General features: G+C 40.5%; 1 protein-coding gene across 1 annotated transcript; it reads right to left on the reverse strand.

Moving 5' to 3' along the window:
* Positions 1 to 2,198: 2,198 nt before the first annotated feature.
* Positions 2,199 to 14,064, reverse strand: cldn19 (claudin 19). The gene is made up of 5 exons (XM_029503130.1): positions 13,341 to 14,064; positions 8,765 to 8,929; positions 8,361 to 8,445; positions 6,023 to 6,169; positions 2,199 to 3,125 (listed from the first exon to the last, which is right to left on the reverse strand). Exons 1-5 carry the CDS (start codon positions 13,561 to 13,563, stop codon positions 3,077 to 3,079), a joined length of 669 nt encoding a protein of 222 aa, XP_029358990.1. The 5' UTR covers positions 13,564 to 14,064; the 3' UTR covers positions 2,199 to 3,076.
* Between the last annotated feature and the right edge of the window lie 569 nt (positions 14,065 to 14,633).

A 14,633-nucleotide genomic window follows, 5' to 3' on the forward strand; every position in this document is an offset into this window, starting at 1 on the left:
AACTTGAAATGAAGCAGGGGAAGCACAGCAACATAGTGCTAAGCACAATAACAAGGTCGCGGGTTCAGGTCCTAGGCCTGGGGCCTTTCTGTACAGAGTTTGCATGTTCCATCTGTGCCTGCGCGGGTTTCCTCCCACCGTCCAAAGACATCATGTTTGGGTTAACAGGTGACTCTAAACTTACCTTAGGTCTGAGTGGCTGTTTGTCTCTGTTTGTTTCTGTGTGTTGGCCGTGTGATGGACTGGTGACCTGTCCAGGGTGACCCCGCTTTCGCCCAATGTGAGCTGGGATTGGCTCCAGCACATCCGTGACCTGCAAACTGATAAGTGCTTGAAGATGAATGAATGAATGCATGAAAAATAAAGCAGGAGCAGCAGGTTTACGTCTCCTCCTTGCTTACATTATCTTGCTCTGTACCTGGTATTGATTAGCCAATCACCACGAGGGGTTCCATCCGTGAATGGAGGAAGTGACCACCTCACACTCCTCCTCCTCTTTGGCTTCGGCTCCCTTCCGCTTCCTGGTCTTCTGGTGGTGCCCTCGGACTGTCATCAGCAGGTATGTAGTGTAGCTGTTCTGTATGTGTAGTGTTTTGCTGTAACCAACAAAGAATGAATAATAAAGGATATTGCTTCTCTGTCCATCTGACTGGCCCCAGTTTGAGTTCCTGGTGCAGGGACTACCTACTGTAAGCTGTCCTCTCCCTTGCAGGTGTGCCAGCACACTGTATCATGGGAATGTGAGCTAGAGAGGGGCTTTTTGGGGCTGTTTTGTCTCTCTCATGTTTTGCAGCTGCTTGGTTTTACCTTTAGCCAGCTTTGCTTCTGCTCTGCTCTGCATTGCCTTGCTTTGCCTTCACTTCTGCCCAATTCATCAGACTGCTGCTTGGCCTGGTACTTCTTGCTTCACCATCATGGCTGCATGGTCTAAAATTCTGCTATACTGCTGGCTATGCATGGATTCTGGAGCGGAGTGTTGATTCCTTAACGGAGGCCAATTTCTAATATGTGTGTGTGAGTGAAATCTAAAGTTACATTCCCCTAAGTTTTTGAATTCCATTTGCCTTCTTCCCTGAGGTCATTCATTTGGCTGATTTTTTTTAACTGTTTTTTTTCTGGCTTTTTTCTTCAGAATGATTTTGGAGATTTGTTGTTGTTCCTTTTCTCTTCCCAGACTTTTGTAGTTTATGGCACCAGATATTCAGTTTATTTTGATAATTTGTACAATTTTGGCTGCTACAATCTGTTCCCTTTTTTATTGGTTGCGCATTGGTTGTTAATTAAATGTTGTCCCATTATTATGATTTCCTTCTGCCCTGAGGGCAGCTGAAGGGTGGCGCTGGTTTCCTAGGTGATGGTCTTACTGTTTGGTGTGTGTTTTGCATCCCCTTGGTCGTGATCTCTTTCACCTCTATTTGTGTGTGGTTGTCACAAATGACTTGGATGATTTTCTTTTGTTGGAATCAGCCATTCTTCGACCCCTCTCATCACCATTAAGCCTCAGCCACTGAATGGCCCTACCTTTCCTTGATAAATGCATGTGAGAAGGAGACTTTACTACTGCTGTTTTACTGTTAAAGAATTTGGTAATAAAGGTTATGGATTGCTTTAAATCTGACATCTGGCATCTTTCATGCCTCACGAGTATATTGGCTATTCTGTTTGCTGTTTGGCTATTCTGATTATAATTTCCAAACTCTTAATAAACATGTGCTTGCATTGTTCCTCACGCCACACAGGGAAAGTGTAAAACAATGGGCCCTTTAATGTGAAGCCATAGGGAATGGCTTGTGCGTTTCTTTTTCATGAAACAAAATAATTAGCTCATTCAAATGTCTCCAGATTGTTGTAATTTCTTTTTCAAGGGATAACAAAGGGCAAATGATTTACAGAGGAGTTGTTGGACCAAACAAAATGTGGCGCTGTTTCATTTGAGCTGAATGTTAAAATAAACTTGAGTTTCTGTGATCAAGCCTTGTTGTGAGCTGTAGCTGTGTGAGTTCATATCGCCAGTCCACCTCTGAGAGTGTGCCACAGTCCAGTGGAGCAGAAGTGGAATTCCACATCTGCAATTATTGAACAACAGGGTGCAAAAGAAATATTTGAGCTGGAGAGGAGGAATGAGCAGATGAAGTAAAAAGTCAGAACACAACTGATAAAAGCATTGACTCACAGCCAAAAACATGCTTATGTCACTGTTTACTTTATTCTAAAAGAAACAGGGGTATAATGTGAATGAGATGATATACAACATGGAGGAAGTAAATATTAGATAAAAGGAATGGTAAATACATGCAGGCATCAGAGGGGCATTTGAACACCCAGTAAACTGGAGTTCTTTAGTACATGAGACAGCACACAGTACAGTACATCCTTAGAGTCAAAAATACAACGACTCTATCATTCACACAAAATCATATTGGCACTTAACAGAATAAAATGAATGTACTCCGTATATCCTCAATCCAGGCTACTTCGAAACAGGCACACCGCCTCTTATAAACAGTGCATAAGGCATTACTCTGAAGATGTATAATATGTATGTCGCTGTTGTTTCTTAAGGGATACTGTAGCGTAGCTTCACATTCATTTTCAGAGATCCAACAATAGAAAAAGTAAACAGAACTGCTGGCAGAGGAACTATAGACACACGTCCCTCAGATTGGATGTGAGACTATGAAGAGTTGAAAAACAAACGTGTTATAAGGCACTGCAGGAAAATATTATATATGTAGTAAAAAAAAGAAGAAGAAAAAGAAAAGAGCAGGTGGTATATACACCCGGGCATTTTAACATGTTATAGAAAACATACCCTGAATGACTGTCTCTCCCAAAGCCAGCAAAACAGACAAAACATTATTTAATCTTTTTATATACCCACAAAACAACTATTTCTTTTAATCCTCCAAAAACACTTTCAACAAAGACCCTAATTTATGTCGCCATGATGTACTTGAATGGTTGCGGTTTGTAATTTCTTTCTCTAGCGGTGTCTGTCTGTTTTGAGTTCCTCAGTGAGAGGGTTTTGTCTGTTGACAGAATCTAAACCATGGTAAGGCCAGAAGACTCTCCCAAACTACAAGTACTGCTCCCTTTTCTCTGGTGGGGTACTTTTAACATTTGGTCTGAAATTCAAAAGGGAAAAAAGACACGTTTCAGTCAAAGTACAGTTATAGAGGACACAAAATAAAACCAAAGAGACACATTTACGAAAGCACCCAGAGGTCACAGGATATAACTGAAGTCATCAATAAGCCCAACAAAACCACAAAGTGTTTCAACTCATTGTTAACTTTCAGCTAATAGTTTGGCAGAGGGGGCTGGGGGCATGGAAGATGGAATAGAGTTGTATACAGGCTGAAATAGAGGAGGTCACCTCATTTCTAAAAAGAAAGATCTGATCAGAGTCCATATTTACAGAGAGGCTCAAAAGGTAAGGGGGAAATGGGAGAAGACAGTGCATCTTACTGCCCATTATAATTGATGAGGTGCAGCTGTAGTACCGCGGAAAAGGAAAATGTTCTGCTACAAGAGGTCCAAATTTGGGTCTAAGAGGTAATGGGAGAAAAAAGGGGAAGACAGTGGTTGGACAGGTGGATAGTCCTCGATAAAGAGGCGAGGGCTGATCAGTCTGGGAAACTAGTTTCACTCAACAACTCTGCCCTGAATTAGAAAAGAGAAGAAGACAGTCAGAAAAGACCAGGATTAGAGGACAGGAGGAGAAATAAGAGACACATCAAGACCTTGTAAATGTTTACAACAGCTATGAAGTGTTAAAGATAGTGAGATGCAAAGCAAAATGAGTGAAAGTGAAACTACATGTCACCTGGTTTCTAAATGAAAGAATAAAGTCATTACATGTGACCAGTATGTGTTAGTAATAATGTGCTTATTGATAAGAGGTGAAACACAACATATCAAATCGTTTTTTTATGAGTGAACTCAAGTGAGCTGTTAGTTCATCTGCTTTTTTTCCTATTTTTTTAATTCTGAGAAATACAATTATTGCCTTCACTTTCTTAGATAAAAAGTTAACTTTAGCTTATCATATGGAATGTAGCAGGGAAAAATCTAGTTCAGTGCTGTCCAAAAAAAAAAAAAAAGCAACACACCTTCTATCTGTCAAAAGCCAGTTTTGTTTTTTCCTGTGTTCATCTAAGCCAAAGTCACCAGGTTGTTAACCCAAGTTACTTTTCTGCATTCCCATATCTTTTCTTTGGACATAGCTTTATAGACAGTTCTATCAGACTTGTTTTTGAGCAATCCCCATTCAAAACACACCTGCTACTCACTGACATGTGACCTCCCCCTTCATTTAAAGGAAACAAGGAATTTCCTGTAGGAACCCCCCTCCTGTGGACCCCCCTCCAATCTGACAATAAAAAGAGCACTCCACGAACAAGTGTCTACCAAGAAGTGAGTCCTTGTGGATGGGAAATGGGGTGACTGGGACCTATCTTAAGAAAAGTTAATGGCTTTATTATCTGGAACAGTGATGGGCCAGCTCTTTCAATGAATTCCAAATGAGAACAAAGTGAAGTGGAAGCATCAAGGGGGAATTCAAAACCCAATTTAGACCTGTTGTCCAGATTTACAGTCTCTAATGTGGAACAGATTTTGAAATTGCTATAGCTGCTGTAAGTTATCCATGTGGAGGCCTTATATGAAATAAATTACATAATGTTGACGGCACTGATGTTAAATACAGCATAAATAAGTTATTTCTTTGTTTTAAGTATCATGTCAGCTCATGGTCCACTGTGATCTGTCATACTGTGCTAACATCTTATTTTATTTAGAAGTCAGATTATACTTTTGAGAACTACACTGAACTCTTATTTAAATATTGGATAGGATATAAACGAGATTATTTAATGGAAGGTATGAAAGTGTGTGTGTGTGCGTATTAGTAAATGGGTTAGGATGTGATGTGTCAAAGAGAACCTCCACTTTCTCTCAGTGTTGAATAAAAGAGTGAAATGATAATCAACAGCATTCATACTCAGCAGACACCTTTTTCTGACAGTTTGTCTCCACTGTTGCAGTTCAGATGTGTCTTATCAGATGATTGTTGTGTAAAACAGGACTGCATGAGAGAGACCTTCTTCTAATGATGGGGAGTCGCTCAGCTGTTGTAAAATGGCCGCCAGAGTCTTTCCTTTCAAAGAGCACTTAACACACCCGCTTTATTTTCAGTTATTTTTGGTCTCTCACATTTAAGATGACTTTGTTAGGATCACAACCTGTGTGCTTATTCCCAACAGCAATCATTCAGATTCTCTCTGGTCACAACCTGCTTTCCTGGGGAGATTGTTCAAGGCAACATTTGTGTCTGCCAGGAAGAGCTGCTCAGTAACTCTTTGGTTTTGGGCTCCCTCTTTACACAACCCAACCTGCAGCAGTGGAGTGTGAATACACAACACAGTAAGGGGGCAAAACTCAGATGCAGCTCCAACCAGGAAGCATAGGACTTGGTAATAAACGTTCATTGTGTTTTATAGTTTCTAACTCCATATCAATTCTCTCTAGGTATCTGCCGGGACCTTTCATTTCATTTTGTCTATGACTAACTTGAAATGTAATTTTGCTGTTGTAAGAATCATTTCTTTAATTGGTTTTAATTTTTTCTTTTAGAAAGTGGATGACTCAGTGTTTCGTGGGTCAGATTTAATCAGGTACACTAATTTCAATTAGTGACATTTAGTGGCATTAAAGCACGTGAGAGGGTTCCATTTATAATGCAAACTCAATCAATTATGTCAGTGAACTGGATTTATGTAAAATATCTGTGTTCATATTTAAGTTTGTAGGGCATCTTTTGTGTGTTTAAAGTGTGATACTATGTGCGGTATATATGAGTCCATGTGTGTCATCCCAGTGTGTGACTTTTACATGGCTGCATGCATGATAGTCTTCTGGTTTCATTTTAGCAGACATAATTTGAGTAAAAGGGGATGGTGCCAAGTGTGTCCTCTGCTCTCTGTTTGGTTGGCTGCTGGGAGGGGTTGGGGTTTACACGTACTCCCTGGCTGTGGACGGCTGTGATTGGCGGTAATATTGCTGTCCTCGCATGTCATCTTTGGAACAGGAGCAGCACAGCAAGGACCCGCCCAGTACTGTCAAACTGGCTGCTGCCCAGCCCACGAACAGAGCGGAGCCAAACTCATACCTGCCAGGAAGCAAGGAAAAAAAGATTTAAAAGCAGGCAAAGAGGTAAACATGCTTTGTTTCAGAGGCTTTGTATTTCTGTTACTGTTGTTGTTATTATGAACTCCAAATTTAACCTGGAAAAAGAAGAGAACCACTGTCTCTACAGACTGAAACTTCAGCATGATTTACACTTCACTAAGCCCATCATTAGAGAATAGAAAAATGCATCTCCAAATAAAAGACATCCATATTGAGAATGACTTAAACAAAAACAAGTTCATCTTACGCTTAGTTACAGAATTCATAGCCTCCTAAAAATGATAAGCTGCCAATATTCAGTTATTCTACAATTCTAATAAATGCAGCAATATCAGCTTTGCTCCCAGGCCAGAGCAGTTAGGATATAATGATCGATGTTTACCAGCCATTCGCTGGCTAATTTGATGTCATGACTTATTTGACCTAAATTGACCATCATTCGACTGTCTTTGGGTAAGATCTGAACATCAGCCCATGTGACAGTATCACAAGTGTTGCAGCTACAAGGTTCCTTTAACAGGAAAAAGCAAGCTCTCTCTGGTTTCAATATTTCTGAATATGCAGTCTCTGACTTGTATAATGCATTTATGAATTTTGCTAATGATTATGTTGTGTGTGTTGTTTTGTTTTTTCAACGGTCCATTAAGGTTTGGTACTGAGAACTAGTTCTAAATTATACCCTGTTCCAAACTTTCGATTGCAAAGGGATTGAGATCAAGAAATTTTCATTTCAATTCTGTTAATTGATTGCTAAAAAAATGTCCCTTGCTGCTCCTGCAACTTTCAGTTTCCATACAATTGTGTAGCTGAACCTCACCTGAGTTGAATGCATGTAGGGTTTTTGACAGAACAGTGCACTGGCTTGTCGGGGACTGCACAACTGTAATACTGTCTTTTGTTAGGCTCTTTGTTTTTTGGCGGAAATATATAAGGAGCAAGCACACTACTGATAACATGGAAGCATCGGATGCTCTGAAGTGCGTGGTCATTTTGTTAAGTGAGATGATTTGTCAGACTTGGTACAGTGTAACACATCATCCCAAATGATCTGCTTTTCAGATCAAAGCCATGTTGTAGTTTTAAAAGTGATCAATATTACTATTCAGAGCAGTGAACAAAAAGGTGAGCAGAATATATGTGAAGCATATCATTTAGAAACAGAAACCAAATCGGCTTTTAACTTCTACAGGTCTCATATACCATATTGGATCAGTTGGGGAATGTGAATGTAGGAAAGGTCAGTGTAAAAAAAATAGTTTAAAAAATAAGCATCATTTTGGCCCCACCTGTTGGAAAATTTGAATCAAGAACCATTAAGAACTGGAAGTAAAAAGCAGAATCTTAATCAGAATCAATACCCAACTCTACAGTAGGTTCTATTGCTTATTGGTTTTGAATACACGTACAAACTTGCTGTAGTGCTCATATGAACCAGAACATGAAAGAACCGAGGTGGGGACAGAAAAAGGGAGAGGTGTAATGGAGAGAACTCTTGGGGTGGAGTCGATAATATCAACAGAATTTAAAACCTCTGCGAGACTGACCTATGTTCTCATTACAGCTGTAAAAACCAACGTACAGTGTTACCAAACTAAATCTTTTCACACTTTAGTTCGCGTTGCATTACTTTTAGAAAAAAATAAGTAATACTCTACTTTTGAATTAAGAAATTAATCCTGCTCAAGAATTGTATTGTTGCACACCACTAATAGAAATGAAACAGTATTGATAGTGCACACTATGTTCAGAAAAATTTAGACTTGAGAGGGAGTAGAAGCAGCAGATGTTCACTCTGTCTTGCATGTCTGTCAGTTTCTATTTCCCACAGTTGATGATTTTCTTTTGAAGATCATAAAAGAGGTGTCCTCATCTCAAGGAAAAATCCTACAGGGATGTTTGATCAAGGCAGTAATATTTTGCCTGAAACTACAGCAATACACAGAAGAGTGTGTGCAAGAAAAAACAATGATTTTCAGTCAGAATTCATTAATCGCCAGAAAAAATGGCCCGTCTCTTTACAGTTCAAATATTGATTACCATATTTTTTCATAGCATCACAGCAGCTAACTCCTGCAAGCAAAAAGGGAGAAGGGAATGGTATGAACCTAAACTTCTGATCTGTCTTATGGGTATTTGCACTGTAGTCACAAATACTGATACATGATGCATACCTGGCATTGAGCGGTGTATTTGGGTTGAAGAACTGATAGGACACCTGAGTGGCATACCAGGACACAGAGACCAGTGTACATAAACCTGTGGAGGGACAAAAAATGAATACAGCAGAGAAGACTGCAAACACTCACTGCAGCACACTGATGAGCTGGGGAATAGGTTAGATGATATCGTCCCCTGAGATTATGGTTTATGTCTAAAATCAGCAACTAATGCCTCTAAAATGACAACTTCCTGTTTACAGAAGCGTCTCTAATTGCCCAGAAGACTCCTGGAGATAGATTTGGGCCAGAAAAATGCCAAAGCACTCTCACTAAAGGCACAAATTGCAGGACATACTGCGGTGTAATTTCAGTTACAAACCAAACAAGACATTTACGGAATCAGGCAGAAGTCACACCTGCAAGCAGGAAGAGAGCTCCTCCGGTCACAGCGATCCGAGTCTTGGTGGCCGGGTTGTTATCTCCCACTTTAGTGCACTTCATGCCCACCACGCTAATGATGATCCCCATAAAGCCCAACAGCACTGACACCACCATAAGGGCCCGACATGTCTGGATGTGGACTATAGAGAACAAGACAAGAGGAGGCAGGGATCAGAGGGAGGCATGGAGAAAGGAATGACAGCAATACAATAGAGGATGTGAAAGTAAGAGTGGAATATAAAGGCCAGGAAGAGAAAGAAAATGTTGAGAAGATGAAAACTACAGATAGAGTTTCAGTCCATCATTTGGAATAAAATTGCATTTCTCTGAACATAAAAGTGATCGTTATATGGGAAGGAAGCAACACAGGCCACAAAGGACTGATGAGAGACCACATGCATTCACAAAGAGAGTCCATCGCTGTTTTGTTTCCCAGAGCAGAGTAATGCCAGAGTTTATGGGCCCAGGGGTGACTTTGATGGCCACAACTCAGGACCTTGAATAATCCTCCAGATCTTCAGTGGTTTTGCCTTCTCAAAAATCTAATGTGTTGCCCACACAGGCCTCAGCACACACATAACTTAGTGGGAGGAACATATTTACACATATTTACACACACATATGTGCAAGTACACAATATCTGCACAGATGAAACACAACTCTCTCTCTCTCTCGCTCTCTCTCTCTCTCTCTCTCTCAACAGCTGTAGGAGGGTCTGCTTTACGTGGTTCACACAGTGGGATTAGTGTGGCTTTGTCACAAAGCAAGATTGTTTTTCATGGGGCTGTCGCCACAGCGATCAGACATAACTGACTCAAACTCAGCCACACATTAACAACTTTCAAAAGTGCAATAGTAATGCTAAACACTTAATGATACTGTCAAAACACTGATGTAGTGTGTCTTGTTTACAATAAGCAAGGGAATTGTTGAAATACTGGCAGCAGGAGAAAATATGCAAATTTCAGCATCCTGATTCTGATGTCCAACAGAGCTGACAAGTATGGTAATTAAAGTAAACATGACAGAGGTGTCCAAGTAGGTTTAACAGCCAAGGTCACGGACGTTAGCTTCAAATAACAATAACTTGGAGTGTAAGCCATTGTTTATAGACTAGAAGAGAGGAACAGCAATCGAATAGTGTTAAAGCCACAAACAAAGCATCAATAAATATGGCAAACAGGAGAGCACCTGAATATTAATACCAACTTTACTTTGTTGTTGGAGTTGTTTTGTTTTTGTTTGTTTGTTGTTGTTGTTGTTTTTTGTCCTCTCACCCATTTGTTCTGGTTTTCAAGGTCAACAATGAACTCACTGACACTGAAATAAATCAGACTAGAAAAGGCCAGAAAAGTTCATAGGTAATCCTAACTGAAATGACAAATTACAAATTTCTCTAGTTTATAATTTAGAGTTGTATAAAGTAGAACATTTATATGTTGCTGTTATAATGAAAAAATAAAACGACTCTGGATTCAGCAACAGTCTGAGTAGGAACCTCAAGTCTTCATTTGTCATTCTGAAACATATGCCATCATTCAGGCAAAGCAGCGATGCTGGATTTCAGAGGCTGACCTGAGGGGACTTATGGTGGCAGAAAGAGGATGGAACAACCTTTGAAGTCAGATTTACGGCTTCAGAGCTCCTTTTCATGTATCTGAATGCTCTTCAACAGAGGACAGCTTGATTTTTTAAAATTCTTTCTTCTATTCTAAGCATTCCTTCTTTTCTTGTGAAGGTTTCGAGGTTTTGGCCCCACATGCTAAATGACAATACTCAGCAGTTTCAGGCAGTGACAAACCAGAGGGACATTTGGGGGCCGTTGAGGTGAATTAGAGGCTAAAGGGGAGAGCTAAAGAAGGACGTGGGCTGGCTCACCCAGTGGGCCCTCTCTTTCCAGTGCCAAAGTTGGTAGTGCCAGCCACAAGCTTTCAATGAGTGTGTGTGCGTGGGCTCTGTAAGGTCCCTTTGTGAGGTCACTTGTGACTCTTTCATACATAACATCTGTTTGCATACTGGCTACTGAGGTGTAAAACCAAATAATAAACATCATCAGCCCTTCCCCCATCCAGCTACAGCACAGACCGATTAGCATGGTAATCCCTATTGTGTTATCGCATCTCAATTGGCTAAAATCACATTTTCCTTCAATTTTAAGTATAAAAAAGGCCAGGTCCTAATAACCTTGACTCATAATTATCAAACAGTCAGATTAAAAAAAGAAAAGAACAAAGAATTTTATGTGGGTATAAATTCCTATTTCAGAAGAGACTGTGAATATGACTATGTGAGTCCCAAACCAGTCTTCAAGGGTAAGTCTCGTGATATATATATATAATCTGGGTCAGTCATCCAGCACACACCATCCTGCTGCCAGAAGTAATCCTCACTGAACGTGTGGCTGACAACAGCCCAACAGTTAACCTAAAACTGGAATATATATATATATATATATATATATATATATATATATAAAGGAATTATGTTTTTGCTATATTTAAAAATGCATATCTTCAATACAAACAATAAGATTAAGGATTTAAGGTAGGAAGAGAAAGCATATTGTGGATTTTATAGGAGCTGATGCACTGAGGTTTGTTGAAACACAAAGCCATGCCAGCAATGCAATATGGTTAAATTAACTGTGAAAATGTAATTTAAATTAATTTGGTGCTGTGTCCTCATCTGTTGAATCTCAATCTTCTTTCAGCAAATACTCAATTCAGTAATAAAGGTATCGGAACAGCATAGGTTACAGTAACATACGTCTTTAGCACTAGGACATGGTAAGATATGTGTTTATCGCTGAAGTATGAAATTAACATGTGGTGTGACAGAGCTGATGGATCAATGTGAGTATGATCATGCTTAGATCTTCTCAAGAGCTGTCCTTTCAGCACTACTGTCCTCAGTCCACGGCCAATCCTCCAAACAGTACTTCATCCTCACTATAATCTTCATCTCCTTTTTCAGCTCAGCAAACCTGCAGTAGTTTCCACTACAGCTGCTTGGCAACACCAGCTGAGTGGAGCACAGTCTGGTGAACAATTATATCCACTATCACATGGTGCTCCCGCTGTGATTCCAGCCAGAGAGAATAGTTTGCTCAACTCAAACCTGTGATAGTACCAGATCAAACTGACACCATAGGGGTATTTAATTAGGATTCAGTGCCTTCTTGGACCCCAGACACATGATCTGCTGTATTTCATAATCTGTTAGTGGAAATGCCTGAATAAACCTGTGAATGAACAGGAATGCTCGGTCACAGCTTTTCGCTTCAGTGTGGATTTAGACGAACATGTAGTTAACCCTTTTTCTTCAGTCTGAATCCACACTCACTGGGTGTGTTAATGGACAAACAGAACAATGTGCGTGTGTGGGGAAGACCGAGCACATTCTGGGAATATCTCTGGTGTTTGGCTCAACACTGCCCTTTTATTCTCTTCACAGCCCCTATTCATCTGCCAGGACAATACACTGTTCTTATCACTGCAGCGAACCAAAGGAGACTGGAGATCAGCTTGGGCACCGTTGCCACACAGAACACCACAGAACGTGTTTTGATATAATGACTCACCAAGACACCAAAATGTTTGCAAAGTGCCTCATTTCTTAGTCCAAGGAGAGTGCGCCGCAGCAAGACGCAGCACTTCAGCCCCAAACCACAGAGAAAAACACAGTAAGTGGTGTGTTCATTTGTTGAGTGAAAACGGCTTCTGACTGAGCCCACCCCCGTAGCCTTTCATTAGAATTTCTAATGACAGAATAAAAGGATGATTTAAGCAGGCAGTAGATAGATTCATTCAATCAAAGGATTCATTTAATCAAATATGAGTCGGTCCTGCTTACAGAACTAATTTATGTTCGAACACAACATTCCTGACCCCTCCCTCACACATTACGCTCAATGTTTAGACTTCCAAAGCATAAATCCACTTTATTACAGTTGTTAAAAGTGACATTTGAAGTGAGACACACAGCTTCCAAATCATCAAATGAATGAGCCAGCTATAGTAACTGTTGATGTGATTTGGGGCACAACAACTATTTTTGAGAGAGATTGGAAAGACTAAGTAAAAGTGGTTAATGAAAACTCACACACTAGTGTATAATCAAAAATACTATTATTTAAGAAATTTAAAGGAAGGAAACGAAAAAGATAATGTGTGAAAAAAAGACTAGAGGAAGCTTTTCTGGTGATTCATTAATAGAGGATTATTGACTGACTTGAATTTGAACTGTGCTTTTTCAGCATCATTTTTGTCAGCTAGCCAACAAATATCACTTAATCACAGTTGTAGTTGCTGCACAGCTTCCCCAAAAGGTATTCAACCCACAAAAAATGTTGCATATTCTTAGTCTCGCTTAAATAAGATAATGATCATCAATACACAAAATCCTTAGATTTTTATATGAAACACAATAGTCTTTATAGCTGCATATGTGCCAAAGAGTTGAAAAATGGGAGATGAATGTGAGTAGAGGAAGAACAAGTTATAACAAGGGAGAGTCAGGGTTTGTTAAACCTAACTCAAATATTGTACTCACTGTCCAGCGAGAGCATGGAGTCAAAGATCTTGCACTGCACCTGTCCAGTACTCTGCGAGGCACAGCTCATCCACAGCCCCTCGTACAGACCCACAGCTGTGATGATGGCATCGCCAGCATACGATGACTGCTTCCACTGGGGTAAAGCTGTGGTGGAGATGATGCCGATCCAGCCGCCCAATGCCAGGAAATAACCCAACAACTGGAGACCTGAGTTGGCCATCCTTGTCTAGTTTCTGTTGCTCTGCTTCTGTCTGACTTGGCTATTTGTCTCCTGTGTCTACTGACAACTGCTTTTGTTAAGGGAGACTGTGCTCTGGCCCTCTCTTTGTGAACACACCTGTAGTAATCCTGTTTCACTTTCTCCTTCACTGTCTGGTCCCTCTGAGCCTCTCCTTCTCCCCCTTTGCTTTAACTCTCATTTGTGGAAGTCCCCTCTTTCTCCTTGTCTGCTCTTTTTTTCTCTCCACGTCCTGCGCTTCTTTAGCTCCAAGAGCGAGATGATCAGTTGATGTCTTCCTTCAGAGCTGTCCTTTCAGATTTCTTAATGCCTCTGTGCCTCACTTCAAATTGGAAGAAACTCTTTCTGTAACTCAGTGGTTCAGTTCATCAAGCATTGTCGCTGGCCAGCCTCACTCTGCATGGCTTCTTCCACTTCACTCCCTCTCTCTGCTGCTTTCCCCTCACTACAATCTTTCCATCTGCTCCAGGCTCAAGTGGCCCAATGAGGGATGGAAGAAAAAAAGTAAGAGGAAAAAAATGCTGTACACAAAAAGTCCTTAACAGGCTGACCACATAGAGATGGGGAAAGAGATTGGCCTGTGGTTGGACTCCTCTGTGTTGTGGAAACACCCACTAGGAGGGAAGAGAGATGGCCTGGTTGGAAAATAAGCCCAGTTTCAAGCAGCGAAAAAGAGGCAAGAGAAAAAGAGAAAAAGCTAAATCTGCAGCTTAGAGGGGGAAAAAAACGTATGTGAGGTCTTAATAATGAGTTTATAGATGAAAAACAATCATTTCTTGGAAAAAAAAAAAAAGTACCATATCTTCATTCAATCATTCAACCAAAACAATCAACAAAACTTTGGAAATCAGCTTTTTTCAGGTGTCTGCTGTATTGATCCTTTAAAACTTTGCTGCCCAGCTGGAGGTGTGGGGAAGGTGGTGTTAAAGTGCAACAAACATACATAAATCAGAATCAAACAATGGCTGCCTGAAAGGCAAGTGTCACATCCAGACAAGCTCTCCAGAAATTATGGGCCGCTGAGGCAAGCCTCCCCCAATCACCATGACAAC

This window comes from Echeneis naucrates, chromosome 5, assembly GCF_900963305.1.
Source record: "Echeneis naucrates chromosome 5, fEcheNa1.1, whole genome shotgun sequence".
NCBI classification, from domain to species: domain Eukaryota; kingdom Metazoa; phylum Chordata; class Actinopteri; order Carangiformes; family Echeneidae; genus Echeneis; species Echeneis naucrates.

What these genes read in the sequence shown, in the direction of transcription:
- cldn19 (XM_029503130.1), bottom strand. Translation starts at nt 13,563, where the DNA reads ATGGCCAACTCAGGTCTCCAGTTGTTGGGTTATTTCCTGGCATTGGGC. An exon ending in AGCTCTCTTCCTGCTTGCAG is followed by an intron (nt 8,446 to 8,764) that starts GTGTGACTTCTG and finishes GTCCCTCCACAG; the next exon opens with GTTTATGTACACTGGTCTCT. An exon ending in CAGCCGTCCACAGCCAGGGA is followed by an intron (nt 3,126 to 6,022) that starts GTACGTGTAAAC and finishes TTTGAATTTCAG; the next exon opens with ACCAAATGTTAAAAGTACCC.